The sequence below is a fragment of the Physeter macrocephalus genome, chromosome 3 (assembly GCF_002837175.3).
Source record: "Physeter macrocephalus isolate SW-GA chromosome 3, ASM283717v5, whole genome shotgun sequence".
Classification (NCBI taxonomy): domain Eukaryota; kingdom Metazoa; phylum Chordata; class Mammalia; order Artiodactyla; family Physeteridae; genus Physeter; species Physeter macrocephalus.
The window spans coordinates 4,397,804-4,416,133 of NC_041216.1; the positions used below are offsets into that span (position 1 = coordinate 4,397,804).

At 52.5% G+C, this 18,330-nt stretch overlaps 2 protein-coding genes across 2 annotated transcripts in view; both read right to left on the bottom strand.

The window, feature by feature from the left end:
• Window positions 1-930: 930 nt before the first annotated feature.
• LOC102991425 (bone morphogenetic protein 8B) overlaps window positions 931-18,330 on the bottom strand; it is a 41,059-nt gene continuing 23,659 nt past the window's right edge. The window contains exons 4-7 of the mRNA XM_024125498.3: window positions 6,919-7,113; window positions 6,055-6,134; window positions 5,387-5,497; window positions 931-3,516 (exon numbers count right to left, since the gene is read on the bottom strand). Coding sequence (XP_023981266.1) covers window positions 3,367-3,516; window positions 5,387-5,497; window positions 6,055-6,134; window positions 6,919-7,113 — 536 coding nt within the window. The 3' untranslated portion in view covers window positions 931-3,366. The remainder of the gene's footprint in view (window positions 3,517-5,386; window positions 5,498-6,054; window positions 6,135-6,918; window positions 7,114-18,330) is intronic.
• Window positions 17,282-18,330, bottom strand: part of LOC112065313 (succinyl-CoA:3-ketoacid coenzyme A transferase 2, mitochondrial-like) — a 1,731-nt gene continuing 682 nt past the window's right edge. The window contains 2 exon segments of the mRNA XM_024125497.2: window positions 17,282-18,194; window positions 18,197-18,330. The exon segment at window positions 18,197-18,330 is cut by the window's right edge and continues 16 nt beyond it. Of these exon segments, the coding sequence (XP_023981265.1) occupies window positions 17,617-18,194; window positions 18,197-18,330 (712 nt within the window). The 3' untranslated portion in view covers window positions 17,282-17,616.

Genomic DNA, 18,330 nt, shown 5'->3' on the forward strand with positions numbered 1-18,330 from the left:
CTTTGTAGAATACCCATATATTATATAAAGAGATCGATATGAATGTGCTAAGGAAAGAAGCCTGGAAGGAATTATTAACATCGGTTGTCTCCACGTGGTGAGATTGTGTGTGTTTGTATTCTGCTTTTGATTTTCAAGAGTGTCCCCGACACACATGTAATATTTTCTTAAGTAAGTGAGAAAAACTTTTTAAAAAAAAATTTTTTAAAGAGGGCCAAATGCTTGCTCAAGACTTCCCAGTGAGGAGACAAACCCCAGAAAGTTTCCCCTTGAGCTACACTAGTGAGCAGGGCCGTGGGAGGACGGGGAGGGGGCAGCGCTGCCATGTCCCCTGCTGGCCGCGGCACCCCCACACACAACGGAGGGGCGGGCAAGCCCACACCTCACCCCAGGAGACTACCAAGTTTTTATTTTTTTAGGAAAAGCACAGCTTTGAAGTAAGTACAGCAGCACCTCCAAGGACACATTCTGGGAGGAGTGGGTTTTAATAGGAAGGCACGCGGGAGAGGCCCACATTTGCAAATTCATTTAAAATAAGGCCACTAATAATGCTATTCATTCAGCGCAGGTGTGCAGACCCAGTGCCGAGTGCTCCGGACAGACCTGCTCCCCCGGCTGGCCTTGCCAGGGCAGAAACAGTAGCCCGTTCTACAGAGGGAGGAGCCGGCTTCCCGGCGCGCAGTGTGGTCAGATCAACAAGAGGCAGAGCCAGGACTTGTTGCCAGCGGGTCTGCTAGCTGCAGAGCTCACCCTCTCCTGTCACAGCTTCCTTTCCTATGAAGTTACAGGGAATTTCTTGAAGAATGTCACCTACTTCCCTACATAGAGACAGACAAGAACAGGGCTTCGCCCGATGAGCTGGCATCTGGGCCAGGATCACGCTTCAGTTATGAAGATGTGCACCAGGGGTGAGGTGACAGAGCAGTGTGCCCACACAGCACGGCCCCAGGCGCTGCTGTTCCTTTGGGCCCACCCTCTCCGGCAGCACTTACTTTGCAGCCAGTGGACCTGAGTTGACCGCCCTCATTTATGCTTCTCAGGTGCAGCCTTGAATGTGACCCAGACTGCCAAGGGCAACCAGATAAATGAGGTGGGCTTAGTGACTGACCACTGCCACCTCATCAGCTTTCTGTCCTTAATTGTCTCCCTTCTCTGAAGCCTTTTCTATTTGATTTCTTTTGGTGGCCACCTGGATGGCTGAAGGTGCTAGAAGTGTCAGGAAGGCCATGGCTGCTGGACTTTTGGCTTTATTGCACGAAAAGGGAGTCATCTACACCTCTGATGGCAGGGCAGTCCACATCTTCAAAACATTCACTTCATAAACTTTCCTGGTGCCCCAAACCATGCCAGGTTATGTGCTTAGGCACTGAAGAAACCTAACATTGACATTTGTCAAAAGTTTCCAAGCCTCCACTGCCCTTGATTTTGGGAGGAGAGAGCTCTGAATAAGGCCCTGAAATGACAGGTTTCAAGTCCTAGGACAGCTGGGCACTCAGGCCATGTCTTGGCTCTCTGAGAGGAGACGGCCAGAGTGGCAGGCGGATTGTCTGGCTGGACAGCCTTTGGAGACGTGAGAGTCCTTGTATGTCCTCATGCCAGAGACAGGAAACAGAAGCCTCAATCAGGGGGCACTTGCCCAGATATCAGACAGGTCAGGGGCTGAGCTGGAGCCAGAATACGGCTCTCCTGACACTTGGGCTGGTACCTGGGCCGCTCGCTGCCAGCCTGAGCTCAAAGCCCCAGGCTAAAGACGAGACCACCACCTTCCTGTGTCCATGGGGAGGGTCTCTTCCTGTGCACTGGCTCCCAGAGGCCCTCCCAGGTCCAGGCGGAGGGGCTGCTGTCCTGCAGCAAGGCCCCAGCCGCCACCCCTGCTGCCAGACCTGCGCTCCCGGAGCCCCTCCTTGGGGCGCAGAGTGAATTCCAGGGCTGCACGTCCTGGGCTGTGCCCGTGGGTTGGGGCGGGCCCAGGCTCTGCTTTTAATGACACAGTATTTCAGGGTTCGGGCAGCTGGACGCAGTCTGCTCCACCAGGTAAATTACAGGCTTACCAAGTCAGAAATCAAATAAACACTCCAACTGCTGGCGGCCGCTCCAAGGAGAGCAGTGGTTTCCGGGATCCTCCCCACCCAGCTCAGCTTAATTGCCGCCTGTCACTCCCCTGGGACCGGGGCCTTTTCTCTGGCTCACAGGCCCCAAGAAACAGGACAGGGCTCCTGGGCACACAGGGTGACGCAGACTTGGGTGACCAGTCTGTTTCTGACAGCTTCTGGACACGGGCAGGTGCTAACAAGCCTTGCCCTCGCTCCACGCCTGGCCCCAGGCTGCCCCGTGTCCCAGAGCACTGGGGGCAGGAGATGGCAGATAGTTTTCACTCCACATGCCAACTCTAACCTGTTGGTGGTGGCCACCTGGAGTTCTGTGCTGGTCATTTTGACATTCTATCCAGATTTGAGAGAAAAAATATCAAGGTTGATTATTGATGACTGCCGTGCAAAAGGTTAAGGGAAACTATGTCACCTGTGCTGGGCATTGTCATCCTGGGCCACCCGATGTATCCACCATACTTGGCTCAGCAAAAAGATAACTCTTCCACAGAGCTGAACTCCTGATGGTTCAACATGGTGACAGACAGATGGGGTCAATAAAGCCCCCAGGATTTTTTGTTTCCCTAAAGTGTCCGTGCACTGCACGTCTTCCCCAGACAGCAGAGGCAGGTCAAGGGAGGAACACAGGGAAGATGAATGCCATCGGCCTTGGCCCTAAATCATGCTGTCCATTTAGCTCTTTCTGGAGGTGACCCACATGCCTCCTTGTGGCCAGCGGTTTGGTAATTCAGATCCACAAATATAGCCCACCGAGGGCAACTCCACACTCTAAGTGCCCAGAAATGCCCAGTTTTGCACCTGGGAAGGGCAGGCAACTGGAGATGGACCAGGACCTGTCTACACATCCCCAGACCCTGTCGTGGACGGTGAAGGGCCTGAGGTGGCCATCCTGGGCTGCAGGTGCCTCTGAGTTCATCCCACATCCGCCCACAGCTGGGCCAGCAGTGGACAAGGGCAGGTCCTCAGACAGGACTGTCTGCCGACCCCCAAAGAACGGTCAGCCCGTGCCTCTGGGGAGGGGGCTGGGGTAGGACCCTGCTGCGGACTCAGACCACCAGGCCAGAGTTCCACCACCGCCTCAGGCGCCGGGCGGGGGCGGGGCAGAGGGGCCTGGGGAGGACCAGCCCCCTGGCAGGATGTGGGCAGCGGGGGGTCGCCCTCGCTGCCGCCCTGCCTGAACTGTGAGGGCGTTGGGGGCTGACCCCTGCGGAGGGCTGACCTGACCCGGTAGGGGCGGCGCAGGAGGCGGGGCGGGGCCTCAGTGGCAGCCGCAGGCGCGGACCACCATGTTGCGGTGCTTGCGCAGGATGACGTTGTTGCTGCTGTCGTAGTAGAGCACGGAGGTGGCGCTCAGCTTGGTGGGCGCGCAGCACGCCTTGGGGACCGCGTCAGGCTTCATCAGGTGCACCTGGCGGGGAGGGGGCGGCAGGCAGAGGCGTGAGAACCGCGGGGACCCCGTCCCAGCCCCCAGCTCCTGCCGCCCGGGCTCCAGCCGCTCGCCCCTCCCCGGCGCCATCTCGCCCCGCAGCCCGGCAGGTGCTGGCGCGAACTCTGCCCCGGCCCCGCCCCCTTGGCCACCCCGCCAATGCCCTCAGGCCCAGCCTGGGCACCTGCGTCTCCTGTCTCAGCCCCTCCCCTCAGACAGGACGACCCTGACCCTGCTGGTCCCGGCACGTGTGCCAGGTCCTGCCTGCGCCCCTGCAGCGCCGCCCCCGGGGTCCCCTCTGCTCCTCTCTCCTCCCTGCGCTTCTGCAACGTCCCTGATCGTGTCTTGTCCGCCTGAGCCGTTTCTGGTCCGTCTCCCCCTCCAGACTGGGAGCCGGTGAAGGTCCGTGTTACACCTGCTAGCGGCCAGACTTCTAGGCTCACCCTTGGGGTGTCCGACACTGTTTCTCAAAGCACCTCCACCCCTCCTGACAATTTCTAGGCAGGGAGTGTTCTGGGCAGAGGACCACTGAGGGCACAGGGGCCGAGTCACCTGCCCAGTTCCGTGGCTGCGGCCAAGGCCGCGGCACGACTGGGGCCTGGCACGGGGGTCCCGCTACCTCCTCCCAACAGCTCTACCCCTAAAGACAGCGCGACTGAGTGAGCTCTTGCAGCCTCTACAAAAATATTTATCTGGAGACTTGGCAGGATGAGCTGCCGTTCACCCCGGACTGTTCATCGGGGCGCCACATGGAAGGGCCCGGAAGGCAGCCCCCCAGCCTGTCAGGGGCTGCAGAGAAATGGGAACCTGCTTCCATCCACCGGGACCTCCCAGGCCTCACGGAGGCCGCTGAGCAGGACCTGGGCAAAGCCGTCTCATGGGGGGCCCCGTCCGGCAGCCTGGCCCCCGGTCCCCAGAGCCCAGCCTTACCCCAGAAGCCCCAGCTCTGAGCAGCCTGCTGCCAGGACAGGCTCCATCACCCCTGACCTTCTTCAAGGAAGGCACCTCCCTAGGGGTCCAGCAAATCCCATGTGACCATTGGGAAAGGAGGCATTATCCTGGGGTCCACGCTGCCTTCTAAACTCATTTGCTCTAGGGCATCACCTTGAACAACCTGTAACTAGAGTGTCCAGGTCAATGTTCTAGAAAGAAGCCTCAGCACAAAAAAACATTTAAAACACTTAGCAATAGGCAGCAGCAACAGTGTTCCTATTAGAAACTTTTTCAGCATTTAAAGTTTCCCCAGACAGCGGGGCATCAAAAGCCTGTAGAGACACAAAGAGCCGAGAGGGACCCAGAAAAAAGAGCCAACGGAAAAGGAACGGGAGGGGAAACCAGAAGGGCACGGGGTACCTGGTGACTCCTGCACAGGAAGAGGGAGCAGGACCCACACGTGTGTCACCCAACCCTAACCTGAGGGCGTGTGTGACACACAGGAGGCCAAATGCACCAGTGAACATGGTGCACGTGTGTGTTCCGAGGGCACAAGTAGCCGTGTGGGATGCCCGCCTATCATGCACGGGCTGTGCCTCTGACCACCAGCAGGCGGGCCTTTATAAGTCTGGTACCCACCGCATGGACATGAAAGTCCCCCACGTGCACGTGTGTACGTGTGCACACCGATCAGCGAGAGTCTAGTGCACGTGTGTTCAGGTGCGCGGGTTGGGCGTGGCCCACACGGGAACCAGTTTCTGCACGGCTGTGGGATTTCACTACATGTGCACGCAGAAAGGTTTCCATGTAGAGAAAGCTCGCTGACACAGCAGTGCTGCCATCACCTGCTGGCTGCACGCGCCCTTCTCCTCCGCAAACCCCTCCCCTGGGCGTCTAGGCAGAGGGACAGGGTACTGACCAGGGACTGCAGGATGGCGTGGTTGGTGGCGTTCATGCAGGAGTCCAGGGGGAAGGAGCACTCCCCTTCACAGTAATAGGCTGAGTAGCCTTGGGGGGCGATGACCCAGTCCTGGGGGCAGGTAATGGGAGAAGGTGAGTCCCATCTGTGCGTCCCTCCCGAGCCCCCCAGTCCAGCACCTGTCACAGCACAGCTCAGGGCTGCCCCTTACCCTCCCTCAGCCTCAGGGCCCATCAACCCAACCTCGGGCCCCTCCCAGGGCAGTTTCCCCCAGAGGCCTGACATCCACCAGAAGACCCTCAGCAGACAGGGCTGGGCACGATCTCCATCCCCTTCAAGCGCCGTCAGCGCTCAGCTTCATCCTCCCCAGCCCACCCCCAGTCACAGCAAAGGCCAGAGGCACTGCCCACCCTGGCCTCAGTTTTCCTGCTGCAGCTCTGACATTTGATGGCTAAGGATTCAGACAGTCTCCATTTTCACGGTTTTCACAAAAAAGCACCTTTCACTACAAAAGCAACACATTCTCCCTTTAGAGAACTTGGAAAAACACAGAGGAAAATAAAACAAGAAAATCCAAATCCCCCATGATTCTACCTCCTCTTGGACATACACTTGCCATCTTCAAGGTGGGGACTGTCATTTAGGAAAGAAGGAGAGTCAGGAATTACCAGCCAGCCAAGGTCCTGGAAGCTGACATAGAGCTCATGCCGACGGCACACCTGTCGGCCGTGGGAGCCGTGGACGTCGTCTGCGGGGGACAGAGGGGCAAGGTCTTTGCTGGGGTTCCTGCTCTGTGCACCCAGCACGGGGAGCTCCTGGGGCAGGGGACGCGCTGATGGGCTCATTTGTTGAGTAAATGAATGATGGGAAACTAACCCATTTGGTCTCGTAAAGCCCATCTCTGCAGCTCTGCTGGCGCCGTGACCCAGGTCAAGAACCTTCGGTGGCTCCAGATGATTCCCCGTGGTTACAGCCACCCCGCGCTCAGCCCAGCCTCCCCTGACTTTCAGCCTGTGACTCCCGATGGTCCACTAAACAGCCCGGGCACCCTCTGCCGTCCGGCAGCCCCTCCTCCTTTCCTCCGGAGACACCCGTGACCGCATCCGCCTCTCCAGCCACGCCCATTCCGCAGGACAAGTGGCTCCCACTGAGGCCAAGCAAAGCCTGGCTCCCCGTGAAGGAAAGGAGGGCACCAGGGGGCTCTGATCCCCGGGGGCTTGGTCTGGTGGGAACACCTTCACACAAACGCTTGGATCCTGCAGGACGCCCAGGGCAGCACCGAGGGCCACCAGGGGCACCTGATTTTGACGGGGGGGGGGCGGTGCCTGGTGAGCCAGGGAGGACAGGAAGGGGCTTCAGGGCGGCAGGGGCGGCGAGGGCAGATGCTCAGAGCCCTGGAGACCGTGCGGTGGCTGGTCCCCAGGGTGCAGGGGCAAAGTGGTGTCAGGAAGGGTGGCTGGGGGACTGACCATCAGTCTGACCCCACTGAGGCCAGGAGGGTTCTGTCCCCACCACCTGGTCCCCAACCTCACCGAAGATCCCCGGCAGTTTGTTTGGGGGCGGCAGCTCGTTGGTTCTTTTCGGCAGCCTCCTCTTCAGGGGCCTCACCGCCCGAGGGGCTCGGATGGGGCCGGGGCTCGCCCTGAAAAAGGTGACCACGAAAGGCTGTTTGGAGCGCGGTGCCTGTTGCCCCAGCAGACCGGCCAGGCCAGGATCCACGCTGCGCCCTGAGACGGAGAGAGCAGAGAGGGCGGTCACTCGAGGGTGGGGCCCTGCACGGGGACACAGCAGGGACCTCTCTGTGGGCGGGCCAGGAGCACAGAGCCTGAGGCTGCAGGGGACCCACTGGGCCTCAGTTTCCTCCTCTGAAGACCCGAGTCCCAAGTCCAGCCCCAGCCCCCAGCGGGCAGGTCTGCAGGAGAGGGGGAGGGTCCCCGGGAGCACAGGCTCGGGATTGGTGATGGTCCAGGGCACCGCCAGCTGTGACAGCGCTTTACAGCTTTCAGTCAGTTCACGTGATGATCTCAACCAGTCTTCATGGTGACGCCAGACCCATCATTTCACTGAGAAACATCAGAGCCCCTCGGTGACGGCTCAGAGCACCTCTACCGGGGACTCTCAGAACCAGGGTTCCCATCCATCTCGGGGCTCCGAGGCCCGAGTTCTACCTTCCACCCCCTCCTTTCTGGGGATCAGTGTAGGATTTACAACACCCGGCTGTCGGGAGCGGCTGCCAGGACTCAGTGCCTGCTCTGCTGAGCACCGCCCAAGAGCAGGCCACTCACCGGCCCGATGCCCCCAGACGAGACCCCAGGCTCCGCGGGCAGAGACGTTTACCCCAAGTCCACGTTCAAACACGTGCACCTAATTCCAGGGCCCTTCTTATCCATTTAAGTTCTTCACCAGCGGGTTTGTGGTTTGAAAAGGAAGAAAGAGAGAAAAGGCTGTGGGCAGAGACATGACTGGGGCCTCAGCCTAGGAGTAGTGATGCTTGTAAAACTGGGATTTTACCCGCAGCTGCTTAAAGCCTGAGGATGCCGGAAAAACACACTGGTTATCCCTGGAAAAGTCACCTCCGCCAATAAAACTATCTTCCTGTTCCTCTTTGCATTTCCAATGACCTCTTGTTTTTAACTTGTCAAAGTGATATATAACAACTGTAAAGAAACTTAGAAAAAATATCACCCATAAAACCCCTCCCCTGCTACAACGCATCATTTTAATTTTTCTGGGATATTTTCATATGTTAATTTAAATTGTGAGCATAAGAAAGAAGTCAGTATTTTTCCCAATTTTTCCACATAAACATTTTCTCAGTTGTTAAGTCTCAACTATGAACATTTCAAAAGTATAAAATTCCTTTGAGTAGATACATCTGAATATTTAGATATTAGTTCATCTTTAGACATTTAAGTTATTTCCTGGCTTTCATCATAAAGATGAGAATGTGATACAACCTCTTCATTTCCTTTCCCTGTGGAATTTTCTCACACTAAACAAGGGGATGACTACAAGCTCACTGTTAATGTTTCTTAAAACACAGGGCCGAACATCCCACTTCCATGTACATTTCACCCCAGTGTTGCAACAGTGATGCACAGGAATATACACACATGCACATATATGTATGTGTACACACACGTGTGCATTTATATAGCTAGTGTACATATGTGCACATACATAAACATGTGTGTTCCATTAGTGGGTCTCTTGATCCTCCACTGCACATTACAGGTCAAGGACATCGCTGGCCCTTACACAGCTGTGCTTTAGCCCTGAGTCCATGCGCCAGAGTTGACTAAACAATTAATCGACCAGAGACTAACTGTGACCTATGACATCACCTGCCACAAACGTGCACTGGGCCCATCAGAGGTGCCCCTCAGGGATGACCCTGCTGAGACAGAAGCTGACACTGGAAGGGGCCCAGGGAGAAGCCGTTTGGGGAGTTTGGGTCATGGCAGGTTAGGGTCACGAGGAAGAACAGCAGGCCCGTGAGGATGCAGAGCCACAAGATACACAGCAGCCCTGCCACAGAGGGAAAGGCCCCTGAGGGCACCAGGAGGAGGCCAGGGAGCGACGGGGGCAGGCGGGAGGCTGTCGTCCACGCGGCACTGGAGCGGAGCTCCACACTTGGCGGACACATGCGGCAGCCTTGGCCCGGCAGCCCTCCAGGCCTGTGTGTGCAGCTGCCCTGTCCTGTGAGTCCCTGGAGAGCCCTGTCCACTGAGAGGCCAGGGAGACCTTCGGTGCTCCCGAGGCTGTGTTCACTGTAGGCTTTTTTTTGTCCAACTGTCTGGTCAAGGATCGTATTGGGGTCTCCTGGGCGCAGAGAGATTGGGTCACAGGGCAGGCCCCGGCTTCTAGGTGGTGGCCCCCAGGCTGCCTGGCTCTGGCAGGACCCTTTCCAGAAAGCAGAGGCAGGAACTTCAGGAAACTCTGAGGCCCAGGGTCCCTGCCTCTAGACCTGAACTGTGAGGGTGCTGGCAGACATGCTGTCCCCTTTGTGAGAGACGTGGGATGTGTGGCCACACCTCGAGATGGGAGCCACACTGTGGCCTCCCCCCTCACGCAGGTCCAGAGGAAGGTGCTGCTCCTCTGGGCCAGGAAGGCCCCTGACACCTCCAGCCTCCCCCCATTTCTGAGTCTACCCCATCAGGGCCCAGATGTCTTGGCAGCTCCCCTGACCTATCCCATCCCTGGGGATTCACGCCCCCTCCCCCTGGGCCAGGCCAAGATAGCTCCCATCTCTCCCCAAGGCCTCTTTCTGCTCTGGGTGCCACCTGCCCCTTCCCTGCAGCCCCTGCCCCACCTCAGCCTGCGGTCATGGATGTGACCCTAGTGCCACGTTGAAGGACAATCAGGACGCCTGGCTGAAACCCTTGGAGGGGATCCAGCTGTGACCAGGTGTGCTTTTGTCCCACAGGGTATCTCCTCACCGCATGAGAACTAGGAACTCAGTGATTTTCCTTCTTTCTACTGTTTAACAGCCCAGTAACTCGTCTGCTTCTGGAAACCTCTGCCTGTCCCAGGCTGATTCTGGAAGACGTCTCCCACCACGCAGGGCAGATCAGGTCTTCCTCCCCAGAAGCCCCAGAGGTGCTGCACAGTCCACTGTGACATCCATCCACTGCCCGCCTGGTCACGGTCCCCTGACACACTGTGGCTGTCCCCTCAGGTGCACTGTCTCTCCACTCCAGGATCTGGGCCTCCCGTCAGGGTGAGGCTTCAGGGAGACCTCTCTGAAAGGCCTTCCTTGACCAGCTGGAGCTTCCTGTTCTTACCCACGGGCTCCCATCCATTTTGTGCAGCCCTAGAGCCGCATTGAGAAAGTGTGGGCTTCACGGCAGGCCTGGGTTTGAACCCTACACACGCGCACACACACACGCAAATGGAAACTCATTTTTTTCTGTTTAGTTTGTGAGACTGTGGATTCAGGATGAAGTACCTCACTGCCTCTCATGAGTTTCAAGGGAGTATGAACGAGAGGCTGGTTTGGGCTGCATTACAGAGAAGAAGGGTCTAACTGTCTGATCTGGATGGCACAGGAATGCTATGATTTGAGATGAGAAAACCCATCTAAGTCCATCGGTCAGGTTTGTAGAACTCCTCCCATCCTAAGTCGCAGCCTTTGGCCACACACAGGCGAGCTGTTTATTCACAAAGGAGACTTCCCGGCGAAATGTCTGCACCAACGGTCTCTCCCCCTTCAGTTGCATTACCAGTTTACTGGCCACCTAAACTGTCTTGCTTCCCTTCTAGAAACATCTATTTAGCCACGAGGAGGAGAAATGTGGGAAGCAGGGGAGGTGAGGCTACAAGGAGACAAAACTTAGCAACAAAATGAAAGGCCCCAGAAGGAAAGTCAGAAGGGCCAAAGGAAAAACATCTTTCATTCAGACAGCGTTTCTCCCAGTTACAAATTCACATGTAAGTGTGTATGTTTTTATGGTTCTAATAAAACAGTGCCTTACATAGACTCTGGGTGGAGTTGTTCTGTAATAGGGGTGGGGCAGGTGCAACCTAAGCAGTCCTGCTCAGCCATTGGTCAGTGCCACAGTGAGCCCTTCCCCCAAGCAAGCAACTGTCACAAGTGACCGTTAGTGGTCCCGCTAAGCCATTGGTTGGCACTGCAGTAGTCCCCTCCCTCTCCTCCTCTTCTGTATAAAAGGAGCCCAAATTTGGACTGGGACAAGATGGTTTTTTGAGACACTAGTCTGCCATCTTCTCAGTCTGCTAGCTTTCCAATTAAAGTTGTTCTTCCTTGTCCCAACAGCTTGTCTCCTGATTTATTGGCCTGTTGTCTGCTGAGCAGAGTGAGCTTGGGCTCGGCAACAAATTTTGGTGAGCCGGCCAGGAGCCTTGGTGCTTGTGGCTAGCTGGCCTCTGTTGGGGAATTTTCAGGTGAGGCCCTAGCAGCCACTGGGAACATTTGTCCTGAGCATCTTTCCTTCAAAATTCCCTGAAGTGGCACCGGCTGCCCCAGTGCTGGGCAGCTGAAGTGGGGAATCAACATTTGGGAGCCAGTGGGCCTCACATAGTAGGGTAATTAGCTCCAGTATATACAACTGGGAACATTTTCCCCTCTCAGTTTGGGCTTTTTTCCTTTAAGGGAAAAACCAATTTGTTCATTTGATTGTGGTACCCTGCTGGAGAGGGGAATTGTTGTTGGACTCTACCTGCTTTGTGAACCAGTTTGTTGGCTTTTGTTTTGCATTCATTTTTGACGGAATCTCTTTGTGCTTTTGGTATTAGAATTTGCTTGTGCTTTTTGTGTTTTGTTGTTCTTGAACTTTTTAAAAATTTTATTTATCTAATTTATTTATCTTTTTGGCTGTGTTGGGTCTTCGTTTCTGCTCGCGGGCTTTCTCTAGTTGTGGTGAGTGGGCTGCTCATTGTGGTGGCTTCTCTTGTTGTAGAGCACAGGGTCTAGGTGCGTGGGCTTCAGTAGTTGTGGCATGCGGGCTCTAGAGCACAGGCTCAGTAGTTATGGTCCACAGGCTTAGTTGCTCTGCAGCATGTGGTATCTTCCTGGACTAGGGCTCGAACCCGTGTCCCCTGCATTGGCAAAGCGATTCTTAACCACTGTGCCACCAGGGAAGCCCATTGAACTTATAAATATGGGAAATACTCCATCCGTCCCTAAGGAAAGCCCTTTGGGGCATATCTTAAATAAATGGGCAAAATATAGCTGTGGGTCTATGACTAAAGAAGAGATGATATTTTATTGTAATAGTGTGTGGCCCAATATATGTTAGGATCAGGAGAGCAATTGCCATTGAATTGCTCACTTAATTATTATACGATCTTGCAGTTAGAATTGTTTTGTGAAAGAGCAGGTAAAAATGATGAGATCCTGTATGTAGAACCATTTATGCTATTGTATCAGGAGGAAAAGAAGTCAGACTGCTGCCACCTTATGGTAAGCAGTCGAAAGAGAAAATCAAGGGAAAAGCTGTTCTACAAGAGGAAGGGGAGAAAGTGAGAGTGGGGACATGTTATTTTGAAACTTACACCCCCCCTCTGGCCAGCCTGGCTCCCCCACTGGCCGAGCAGACTGCACCAGCAGTTGTTCTGGCCACCCCCCGCCCACATGCCACCAACATATTCACCGCCTCCTGTTTCCTTTACTTATGGGGATCAATTAGAAGTTCCTATGCTAACCTCCAGGGCACAAGGGCCAGGTTTGGTGTCACCATCTAAGACCTGACAGGGCACCCAGTTTGGACTAGGAGCCACTTCTGGAGCAGGGCAGTTTCCCTTGCACCAATATCCTATAGGAGGCCTTAATGCAGATGGGTTTCTTAAACCAGCTGGGTTTCTATGGATGCACAAGCCATTCTCAACACCAGATTTGTTTGATTGGAAAAACTATAACCCTACTTACCGAGAGGACCCCCTCCGCATGACTGAAATTTTCACTTCTATCTTTGCCACTTACCATCCCTCTTGGGCATTCACACTCGTATGAATATGATACTTACTGGGGATGAAAGAAGGATGGTCGTTGACAAGGCTAAAGAGGAAGCACACCAGCTTCATCCAGCAGATCCAGATGGAACTCCAGAAGCAAATCTGAGAGTTCCTGCTGCTGAGCCTGACTGGGAGCCTAATAATGGAGGTATCCTGCTCCTAAAGCATTATAGGAAGTGTATCTTAGTGGGTCTTCCAAAGGGAGTACCTAGGCAAAAGAGCTTAAACAAAATTCAGGAGATACACCAAAAACCCATTGAGGATCCATCAGAGTCTCTAGAAAGAATTTATCAATCTTATAGGTGCTACACTGATGTAGATCCTGAGACCCCCGAAAATATGAGAATGGTAAATATGACCTGCATTGGGCAAAGTACCCAGATATAAGAAGAAAATTACAAAAGTTAGACGGTGCAGTTGGAATGAACCCTTCTCAATTGGTAGATGTTGCTTTTAAAGTGTTCAACAGGGAACAACGACAGAAGCGAGAGGATGCAAGACAGAATGCCACTTTTCTGGCAGCAGCATTGGATTCCTGGAAGGCAAGTAACTGGAAGAGACGTAAGCCACCATTGAGGAGGGAACAATGTGCTTACTGTAAGGAGGAAGGGCATCGGAAGAAAGATTGCCCTAGACTAAAGAATAAGAAAGAAAACAATAAAAGAAAGACGGGAGCCTCTCATATGGTAGAAAGAGAGGAACACTCTGATGATGAATGAAGAGGCTTGAGGGCTCCCTTGAACTTGAGGCGTCCAATTCCAATTTCCCCACAGGAGCCCCAGGTAACTTTGATAGTGTGGGACAAGTTGATCGACTTTCTGATAAATACGAGTGCAACAAACTCTGTGGTAAACACCAAGGTGGCACAGAAAACATCTCAATCCGTCCAGTTCATGGCAGTTTCTGGAGAAGCACAAAATTGTTCTTTCTTACAACCTCTATGCCAATGAGACCTCACCTTGAAACACAGTTTCTTATGTGTGCTGGTGTGTCCAATCCCTCTTTTGGGCTGAGGTCTCCCTTGTAAATTAAATGCTCAAGTAACTTTTTACCAAGACAGCTTGACATCAGGGTCCCACCAGCCCACACTGTAAGCCTACAGATGGCATTCATGGATGCCCCAGAAAAGGAGACAGAGCTCTTCCCCTGCACCCACCAGAGGTCTACGAAAAGGTAAGGCTGGAAGTGTGGGCTGATGGCACACCAGGGAAGGCCAAAAATACATGGCCAATACAAATTCTATTAAAAAGGCCCACTGGGACATCTAATCTAAAACAATATCCTCTGAGGCAAGAGGCCCAAAAGGGAATTCAGCCAGTTCTCAAAAAGTTTGAAAACAGGACTGGTTAAACCTTGTAGGTCCCATTTAACACCCCTATCCTCCCAGTCAAAAAGCCAAACTCAACAGAGTATCACTTTGTCCAAGACTTGAGGACTATTAATGAAATAGTCCAAGATTTGCACCCTGTGGTATCTAATCCATACACTCTGCTTACAACTATTCTGGGAGAATATAGCTGGTTCTCAATTTAGGACTTAAAAGATGCTTTTTTTCTGCATTCTTATTGCAGAAGAATCACAGAAGCTGTTTGCTTTTGAATGGCAGGATCCAGAAACACAGGTAGTCCAACAGTATTGTTGGACAGTCCTGCCTCAAGGATTTAAGAATTCCCCTACCTTGTTTGGGGAAACATTGGAAACCTAATATTGGATGAAGGACTTTTACTCCAATTTGTGGACAATTTGCTCACAGCGAGCCCTACATGTCATAAATTCTACAAAATACCATCAGAACCCTGGCCAATTGTGGATATAAGGTCTCCCAGAAAAAGGTCCAGATTTGTAAGTAGCAAGTCACATATCTGGGCTTTGCCCTCTCCCAAGGACAGTGATCTTTTGCCTGACAGAAAACAGGCAATTGAAGGCTTGGGAGCGCCCAAGACCTGCGGACAGCTGAGGGGGTGTCTCTGGAAATGGCAGGGTTCTGTTGGCTGTGGACCCCAAACTATGGGCTCATAGTAAAGCCCCTCTATAAGGCTTTAAGAGACATGATCTTGAGTCCCTTACTTGGACTAAAGAGTGCTGAACAGCTTTTGAACGGGCCTACTTTTGTCTCTAGCATAACCCAACAAGTGTCTAAAGCACTGCAAATTAATTGGAAAATACACCATCCTGGAGATCACTATCAACAGGAAAAACTGAGAAAGTGGATCATACATTGAAATGGAGCATGGCTAAAATATGTCAAGAGACTAATTTAACTTGGGATAAGTCCTTGCCAGTTTCCCTGCTACAGATCAGAGTGGCTCTCAGAAGTAGGCTTAAATTAAACCCCTTTGAAATATTGTATGGTAGAGTCCTGCCTCAAGGATTTAAGAATTCCCCTACCTTGTTTGGGGAAATGTTGGCTAGGGACCTTAGAAACTTAATATTGGATGAAGAACTCTTACTCCAATATGTGGATGATTTGCTCACAGCAATCCTTGCATATGATGTGTCTACAAAATGCTATAAGAACCCTGAATTATTCGGCCAAATGTGTATATAAGGTCTCCCAGAAAAAGGCCCAAGTATGTAAGAAACAAGTCACATATCTGCGTTTTGTCATTTCTCAAGGACAGCGGGTTCTTTTGCCTGATAGAAAATGGGCAATTGCAGGCTTGGGAACACCCAAGACTCACAGACAAATGAGGGGGTCTCTGGGAATGGAAGGATTTTGTCGGATTTGGATCCCGAACTATGGATAGGCTCACACTAAAGCTCCTCTATGAGGCTTTAAAGGGACATGATTTTGAGCCCCTTACTTAGACTACAGAGTGCAAAAATATATAATAGGGCCTAACCTACAAAGGACCAACCAGCAAGTCACTCAAAATTGCATGACTTGTGCTAAAAATAACCCAAAGACTGCTGTCAGGCCTCCCCAAATGGGAACTCAACACAGAGGAACCTGCCCCACTGAGGACAGGCAAATAGACTTGACTCAAATGCCTCAAGCCACAGAAAATTTCAGACACCTGCTAGTATTTGTGGACACTTTTTCAGGATGGGTGGAGGCATATCCCACCAGGACAGAAAAAGCCTCTGAAGTGGTTAAAGTCCACCTTAAGGAAATTATCCCCCGATTTGGACTGCCTAACTCCCTTCAAAGTGATAATGGGCCTGCTTTTGTCTCTACCATAACCTAACAAGTATCTAAAGCACTGCGAATTAAATGGAAGCTACATTCATCCTGGAGACCACAATCAACAGGAAAAACTGAGAAAATGAATTATATATTAAAAAGGAGCATTGCTAAAATATGTCAAGAGACTAATTTACCTTGGGATAAGGCCTTGTCAGTTGCCCTGCCACGGATCAGAGGGGCTCCCAGAAGCAGCTCAAATTAAGTCCCACTGAGATATGGTATGGTAGGCCATTCCAGGTGTCTGCCGGGGAGGGAGAATCTATAAATGCTCTGAAAGATCTAGCAGTTGCCAGTTATGTTAAAACTCCGGGCACTATACTAACCTCTGTTCATGAGTTTGCTTCCAGTAGGTCTGCCTATCCAACTGAGGTAGCCTTATATCCTTTCGTGCCTGGAGTCCTCCTTAAAATCTAGAGAGGGGGCTTCCCTGGTGGCGCAGTGGTTGCGCGTCCGCCTGCCGATGCAGGGGAACCAGGTTCGCGCCCCGGTCTGGGAGGATCCCACATGCCGCGGAGCGGCTGGGCCCGTGAGCCATGGCCGCTGAGCCTGCGCGTCCGGAGCCTGAAAAATCTAGAGAGAACAAGGGCCTGAGCACCATCTGACTACAAGGTGGACAGGACCACATGTGGTATTACTTACCACACACTCATCTGTCAAGTTAGCTGGAGTAAAGACATGGATTCATCACACTTGGGTTAAAGTAGCCCCACTGTCATCAGAAAATTACCCACCTCCTGAGAGTCCTAGAGAGCAATGGGTTTGTGAACCCTTAGAAGACTTAAGGTTGCTCTTCAAAAAGGATAGGTACTGAGATTAAAATTTCATTGTAGAAGAGATTTCATCAGGTTCAAACAGTTGTAGATAAAGAAAGAGAATTGTATTGCTTACTAAAAATTTTAAGGAATATTCCTGACCCAAAACTGATCAATTCCATTTCACAATTACCCCCTCTTCACTGCTATTCAGTGGGAAGTAGCCAGAAAGATCATTGCCCCTTTTTCCCACAAGATCGTATAAAAGGAGCCTGAATTGGGACTAGGACAAGATGGGTTTTTTGAGATGCTAGTCTGCCATCTTCTCCATCTGCTATCTTTCCAATTAAAGTCGTTCTTCCTTGTCTCAACAAGTCATCTCCCGATTTACTGGCCTGTCATGCAGTGAGCAGAGTGAGCTTGGGCTCTGTAACAGTTCCTCCCCCATCACTTTTCCCTACATTTCATTATTCACTCACGAGAGTAGGCACTTCAGTGAAACCTTTCCCATGGGATCATCTCAAGCTGCATAGAATTTAATGTAAATATCACAGACAGGGAGGAAGGTGATTGGAGCAGAGGTTTCTCGGAACTCACAGGACATATAAGGTCAATGCTTCTGTTTTCCTTTTGTTTTTAATTAAAGGCATGTCCCTCTTGAGAGACAAAGCCTATCCAGTGGCAGCCAGTCTGGGACGGCAGGAGAAAGCCAGCCAGATGCTGGTGAAATGTAGAAATGTGATTGTGGCTTTCTCAGGATGCAATCCAGGAGGTTAAAGAGAGAAGCACCCGCTCTGGGACCAAGGTTCACTTTCTGGCTAGGTTTCCACCTGCTGCATGGGTCTGAGATTCGGGGAGATGACAACGGTGCTCCCCGTGCTCTTTTCGATGTCCTCTGCCATCAGGCCATCCCAGAGCTCGATCAGGGTCAGTCCTCTCACGTCAAACACAGCCTTCTCGATGATGATTTCACCTTCTTGGTCAAAGCGGTCCACGCACCGATTCCCAGTCAACAGTCTGGTGCATTTCTCCAAGATTTTGGGTTCATTAGCCTTGGTGCAGTGTTCCATGGTGACCATCATTCTGGTCTCGGTAGTGGACACCAGATCCATCGCACCCCCCATTCCTTTCACCTTCTTGCCAGGTATCATCCAGTTAGCCAGGTCACCATGTTTGGAAACCTGCATGGCTCCCAGCAAGGTTAGGTCGATGTGTCTCCCTGGAATCATGGCAAATGATTCATCTCTGGAGAAAAAACAGCCCCCAGGAAGAAGGGTGACTGTTTCCTTGCCTGCATTGTTGAGATCTGCGTCCACCTCCTCTTTCGGTGGAAACAGACCCAAGTCCAAGATACCATTTTCACTGTGAAGATGAACGGTTACACTGGGGCTGATGTCCTGGTGGCCAGAAGAGGGATTCCTATGCCTAAATTGGCATACAGGCCGTCCTAAAATTCAAGAGCTGCCCGGTTGATGATCCGTGTCCTTATATTATCTGCAGACTTGCATATTTCATCATCCTCTTTCCGGATC